The sequence below is a fragment of the Aphanomyces invadans genome (genome assembly GCF_000520115.1).
Source record: "Aphanomyces invadans strain NJM9701 unplaced genomic scaffold supercont1.80, whole genome shotgun sequence".
NCBI lineage: Eukaryota > Oomycota > Saprolegniomycetes > Saprolegniales > Verrucalvaceae > Aphanomyces > Aphanomyces invadans.
This window is the reverse complement of record NW_008580225.1, coordinates 49,936-56,083: the sequence shown is the minus strand read 5'-3', so window position 1 is coordinate 56,083 and position 6,148 is coordinate 49,936. Positions and strand designations below refer to the sequence as shown.

Below are 6,148 nucleotides of genomic sequence, written 5' to 3'. Positions count from 1 at the left end.
AATGCAAAATTAATGAACACGGTACAACATGGGAGTTATTTTCAGGGAAAATTCACCCAATGTTACGCGTTCACAGTGTTGGAATTATAACATCGACGTCGCCAAAAACATGCGACGTTTTCAACATCTTGTGAGATTGAAGTGGTAACGTGTAGAAATTACAATATGGGCATCGCCAAAAATTTGTGTTTTCAAAACCATGTGAGATGGAAGTGGTTAACTGTCGACTGAAGTGCGCACGTTTCACTACTTGCCCAACGGCATTTTCGAGCATTTCAGTACTGTTGGTTGGGATGTCAGCATCTACTGTTGGCGCAGATATTGCTGCATTTTTTCGAATTAAGAACGCCAACAGACCATGGATGCGGTTCACGCTGGCCGAGATATGACTTCGGGAAACATATCATTGCAACATTTAGCATGCTGGTCCCAATTGGTTGGTTGGCCTTGCTTTCGTTGGTCGCGAGTGGAGCCAAGCCATGGTGGACCTCGCCTGAACTCCTCGAGGCCTCAAATGCGGCGGCCCAAGCTGATCCCTCCCCTGCGCGATGTTGCTTCAACGATGGAGACCTCATCAGCCTCCGCTCTGGCCCCAATTCATTTATTGGGCGCTGCAAGGACTGTGTGTCCCCTGGTGCATACCCTGACATGGCGGTCATGCACATGGCCGATTCCAAGGACGCGTCGTGGCCGCAATGGAGGGTTTTCAACACTTGCGATGGAAAAATCGTACTCCAAGCGGATACAGGCAAGTTCCTGGGTAGTAGCAACAACAGTGCACCTAGTGGAACCACCAACCCCAACCAAGTATTCGTGCATGTGGACGACTGGCACACGTCGCCATGGGCCAAGTGGGAGTGTGTGGATGCAGGCAACGGCAAGATCGGGCTCCAAGCGGATTCCGGACGGTATTTAGCCAGTTGCAACAGCTGCATGCCTGGGGCGAGCCCCAACTCTGTGCTTGTGCATGCCACTTCCGTGTCCGAGGCGTACGCTCAGTGGACAGTCGTGTCAAGCAATCCAAAAGCTGGAAAGTGTACCTCCACTGCACCCACCCCACCACCGCCTACCACCACATGCACACCATCCCCGTCCCCGCCATGTCCTCGTCGCGTGCGCAAGGCATGGACGGCACTCACAGTCAATGAAAAAACCCTGTTCCAAAACGCCCTCGGGCAAGGTATCGTTCCTTTCCCTTGGTATTGGTTTCACTGACGGGTGTCATGTCAGCCATGTTGCGAGGGTTCCACCACAAATTCATCGAAATCCACATGGACACGGACTCGGGGCACGAAGCGCACGACTGCCTCTTTTTCCTTTGGCACCGCCGGTATTTGTTGGCGTACGAGAACATGCTGCGATCTCTTGGTGATGAGTATCGTTGTATCACGCTGCCGTATTGGGATGTTGGCACTCTCAGCACCAAGTTTGCAACGGGGGCGTGCCAGTACTTTCCCGATTGCAACCCCCTCCTCAGCGATATGGGCGGGCTCGAAACAGGCACTGACTTGGGATTGGGGACGTATGCAGTTGCCGATAAGAGTTTCAACGCAGCGACGTGCATCCGATCACAGCACCCTGTCACGCGCAACTTTTGCCAGTCGTGGACTGCATATGCAAACAAGACTTGTCTCCGGTACAATCCATCAAACGATTCTCCTTTGGATGTAATTTGATATTTCTCCAGATGCATTCCTCGCAACAAGTGGGCCAAAGCATTGCCGCCGCCGGACGTGTACATCGAGAACGTGTACAACCAATTGTTCTCGTCTGCCCCGTACGACTTTACCAAAGTGACCAAAGGAGTCCAGTACCGGTACCACAACGCGATTCATGGCGCGCTGTCGTCCACGATGGGGACGTTTGCGGCGCCTGGAGACCCCATCTTTTACATTCATCACGTACGCTACCCAATGTCCCGCGTGTGTTTTATTCGCTTCGTCGTTTTGCCGGTAGGCTACGGTGGATGCATTGCATTCGATTTACTACAAATGCGTCGTCCCACCGAATGTCGACGCGAAACACTCGACGGTGTGGCCAAACCCGGCCAATTGGCGTCCGTCGAGCTTCTCCACTTCATGCAGCAAAGGCAAACGGTCCGATGGAACGTACATTGAGTATCAGCCGACGGACCGCATGACCATGAAGCTCGTCGGGTGCAATGGAGGCTACGTCGACGTTCAAGATCCTTCAAGCGTACTCAAGCCATTCTTCGATGCAATCGGACGCCAGACTTACGCGGAGTTCAACAATATCCAAGACCTCGGTGCCAACAACTCGTACTCGTACGATTTCGGCACGAGTAGTTTGGGGGTGCTGGCGACTCAGTGTGACAAGTATGGGCGCCCCACCGCAAGTACCCTTCTGGAATCGACTGCGAGTGCAACGGAGGGTACGTCGCCATACAATGTGTTCGAGGTGTACACGTCCGTGACGGAGACAGTAGATCCCGTCGATTCCAGGGAGGATCAGTTTGTGCGCGAGATGTTTTTGTACTGCAAGTCGAAGAACGTCCCGGACGATCAAATCATGGAGCGCATCAATTGGATGCAATGTGTCTTCCACAACGAGTGCAAGCAGGGCGTGTTCGACTACACGACTGAGTTCCAGTCGTCGTTTGGCATCCAAGGCCCACCCTATTGCTACACCACGATCTCCCGACTTGCCAACAGAACAATCAGCATTGGCGTCCCTGGCTGGGAACAAGTGTATTCGAAGCACTACACATGCCAGTCCACTGTCACGTAGACCTCAACTTGAAAACATGTACATGGCATTCACATCGAGTGTTTTTCCCGCTAGTCTCTCCTCAATCGAATGACGGGGGAGCACTCTTCGTGCAGTCTCAACTGGCGCGCCAGATCTGTCGTGGCACCACCTCGTGCCGTCATCCCGCCGACGCGTTCGTCTTCTTCACCCTACTTTTATTTTTTATTTAATTTAAAACTATTTAAAGGAACACGCCAAAGTACTTAAACGCATGTAGCTGGAGCCCTGACGAATGTCAACCTTCGACTGTACTGAGCTGCTTGGAATAGAAAAACGTCCTTTGGAATACTTAAACGCTTTCCTAAAACTTGAATTCGCCATGTTGATTGGGCCATTTTGAACGTTTTTGGCCTGACGCGCCAACGTCACCCCAACGATTTGAAAAATGTCAAAATATTTTAGGAATATTTCATGTGTTTTTCGCCAATTATGCCCCTGCCACATCTTTGTCCCAACGTTATCCGGACGATCCCCCGCCACTTCCTTCGTGTGGCTCACACTTGCACATTTGCCTACTCAAGACCTACCATGCTGGCCCGCTCCATGACCCTCCGCTTCTTCAGTGCCGCTGCTGCCGGCAAGAAGGTTGCTGTCCTCGGCGCTGCCGGTGGTATCGGCCAACCCATGTCGCTCCTCCTTAAGGACAACGACAATATTTCGCACTTATCTCTCTTCGATGTGGTCAACACTCCGGGTATGGCCGCCGATTTGAGCCATTGCAACACCCGCGCTAAGGTCACCGGCCACGCCGGCATGGACAACATTGAAGCCGCTTTGACTGGCATGGACGTTGTCGTGATCCCCGCTGGTGTGCCCCGCAAGCCCGGTATGACCCGCGATGACTTGTTCAACACGAACGCGTCGATCGTGCAATCACTTGCCACAGCCGCCGCCAAGTTCTGCCCCAAGGCCATGCTTTTGATCATTGCTAACCCCGTCAACTCGACTGTGCCCATCGTTGCCGAAACGTTTAAAAAGTTTGGCGTGTACGACCCCAAGCGCCTTTTCGGTGTGACCACGTTGGATGTGGTGCGCGCCAACACTTTCGTCGCCGAATCGCAAGGGTGGAACCCCCGTACGACCAACGTGACGGTCATCGGCGGTCACGCCGGCACGACCATCTTGCCGTTGTTGTCTCATCTCAAGCTGGACAAGAAGTGGTCGGACGACGAACTCCATGCGTTGATCAAGCGCATCCAATTCGGTGGTGACGAAGTTGTCAAGGCCAAGGATGGTGCTGGGTCTGCCACCCTCTCGATGGCGTATGCCGGTGCTCGTTTCACCTCGTAAGTCGCATGGTCGTGATGTTCCAGGGGGAATCTCATATGTATTGCCCAGGCGCTTGTTGGATGCCATGTCTGGCGAAAAGAACGTGATCGAGTGCTCGTACACGCAAAACAACGTGACCAAGCTCGACTTTTTCTCGACCCCTGTGACCCTCGGCCCCAACGGTGTCGAAGAAGTCCACTCGTTCGGCAAGTTGAACGCCGTCGAACAAGCCAACTTCGACTCGATGTTGCCAGGTACGACCCATCCGACCTCCGTTGGCGCGGGAACGTCGTGCTGATGGAATTATTGTAGACTTGGAAAAGCAAATCGCCAAGGGTGTTGAATTCGTGCACAAGAAGTAAAACACAAAAACGCACACGTTTTTTTTCAATGGAATTTATTGGGAGCAGGGGTGATGAACAATACCTTAATTGTCGCTTCGCACTTGCAGAACCTGCAGACGGCAAAGACGTCCTGCATCCACATTATTTGTTAATTGTATGGGTATTACAAATAAAGTACGACCTTCAAAGTTGTGGGAAGAGAGCTTTGAACGAGTCATTTTGAAGCGACAAGATGGTGCTGTATGTGATTGGTTTAGGTCTGGGCGACGAGACGGACATCACGGTCCGCGGCCTCCGAGCGGTGCAGTCATGCGACAAAGTATACTTGGAGAACTACACGAGCATCCTTGGCATCGACCACAACACGTTGGTAACGACATCCTCCGCCGTCGTCATGCTTGATTCACTGATTTTGCGTAGAGCAAATTCTACGGCCGCGAAGTGATCCTCGCGGATCGTGACTGCGTGGAAACTGGCGCTGAAGTTATCTACGCCAATGCGAAAGACCAGAACATTGCGTTTCTTGTTGTTGGGGATCCATTCTGGTACAGTCCACCATCAAGCACCTATGGTCAAGCTAAATATTCAATTCGCCAGCGCCACGACCCACTCCGATTTGATTCTGCGTGCCCAGGAGATTGGCGCCAAGGTGATTTCACCTCACCTACTTCAGGTGTCTTAACGCTTGGGGAACAGGTAGAAGTGATTCACAACGCGTCTGTGATGGGTGCCGCGGGCGCGTGCGGGCTGCAGGTAGGGTCTCAAGCAGCCCTTGTACATGACGATTTCGACGTTGTGTAGTTGTACCACTACGGCCAAACCGTGTCGATCCCCTTCTTTAATGACAACTGGCGCCCTGACAGCTTTTACGACAAAATTGCGTTCAACCGTAAGGGCGGTCTACATACGTTGTGTCTTCTTGGTATGCACGACGACACAATCATTGGTTCAGCATTGACAACGTAGCGACGTAGATATCAAGGTGAAGGAACCCGACTTTGAAGCGATGGCGCGCGGCCGCACCGTTTTCTTGCCGCCTCGCTTCATGACTGTCAACCAAGCCGTGGAGCAGTTGCTCGAGGTGGAGGACAAGCGCCAGGAAGGCGTATACTCCCGCGACACACTGTGCGTGGGCTTGGCTCGGTTGGGTCAAACCGATCAAAAGTATGTCACTCATTGTGGAGTTCCTATGGCTGAGGGATCAATTGGATGGTAGGATTGTTGCTGGCACGATGGCTGAGCTGTTGACGGTGGACTTTGGCGCGCCGTTGCACTCACTCGTGATCGCTGGGGACGTCCATGTGCTCGAACAGGAAATGCTGGCGCAGTTCAGCGTCAAGTTGCTCCAACCCGCCGCGGCGAAAGCCGTGGAAGAGGAGAGCACTGCATAGACAATAATTCCAGGCAAAATCACAACGCACGATCGTTGGGACAAATTGTTTTTATCGTCATTTTTAGAATAACCAAAAACGAATAGTGATTGTGCAGAGATCAACACTCCGATCAAGTGGATAGAAAATATGAAGGAGTTTGGAGCGGCGTACGTCGGCGACAGCCACAGCGTGTCCGACGGTCTCCGTCTGATCTTGTGGCGGCATCATGATGGTGCTATGTACGAGGTCATTCGAAGGGGAAGCGACAAACCGCGAGCCCTCACATGTTCTGGGGAAGTGTAAGCGGGCGCAGAGGAAGGTGCGCCAGACTGGGTAAAGTGGAGAATGAATTAGCAGCGTTAATCCTATCTAACGCTACAGCTAAGGCACGCA

General features: G+C 52.6%; 3 protein-coding genes across 3 annotated transcripts; all 3 read left to right on the top strand.

The window, feature by feature from the left end:
- The first annotated feature begins 295 nt into the window (after positions 1–295).
- Positions 296–2,798, top strand: H310_14667 (hypothetical protein). Its single transcript, XM_008882565.1, has 5 exons — positions 296–1,180; positions 1,231–1,636; positions 1,688–1,901; positions 1,957–2,392; positions 2,447–2,798. The coding sequence occupies exons 1-5, from the start codon at positions 421–423 to the stop codon at positions 2,746–2,748; spliced, it is 2,118 nt and encodes a 705-aa protein (XP_008880787.1). The 5' UTR covers positions 296–420; the 3' UTR covers positions 2,749–2,798.
- Positions 2,799–3,274: 476 nt separating this feature from the next.
- Positions 3,275–4,446, top strand: H310_14666 (malate dehydrogenase, NAD-dependent). The gene is made up of 3 exons (XM_008882564.1): positions 3,275–4,055; positions 4,108–4,292; positions 4,351–4,446. The coding sequence occupies exons 1-3, from the start codon at positions 3,298–3,300 to the stop codon at positions 4,398–4,400; spliced, it is 993 nt and encodes a 330-aa protein (XP_008880786.1). The 5' UTR covers positions 3,275–3,297; the 3' UTR covers positions 4,401–4,446.
- Positions 4,447–4,582: 136 nt separating this feature from the next.
- Positions 4,583–5,869, top strand: H310_14665 (diphthine synthase). Its single transcript, XM_008882563.1, has 7 exons — positions 4,583–4,752; positions 4,803–4,927; positions 4,980–5,031; positions 5,079–5,135; positions 5,184–5,304; positions 5,357–5,546; positions 5,599–5,869. The coding sequence occupies exons 1-7, from the start codon at positions 4,615–4,617 to the stop codon at positions 5,771–5,773; spliced, it is 858 nt and encodes a 285-aa protein (XP_008880785.1). The 5' UTR covers positions 4,583–4,614; the 3' UTR covers positions 5,774–5,869.
- The last annotated feature ends 279 nt before the right edge of the window (positions 5,870–6,148 follow it).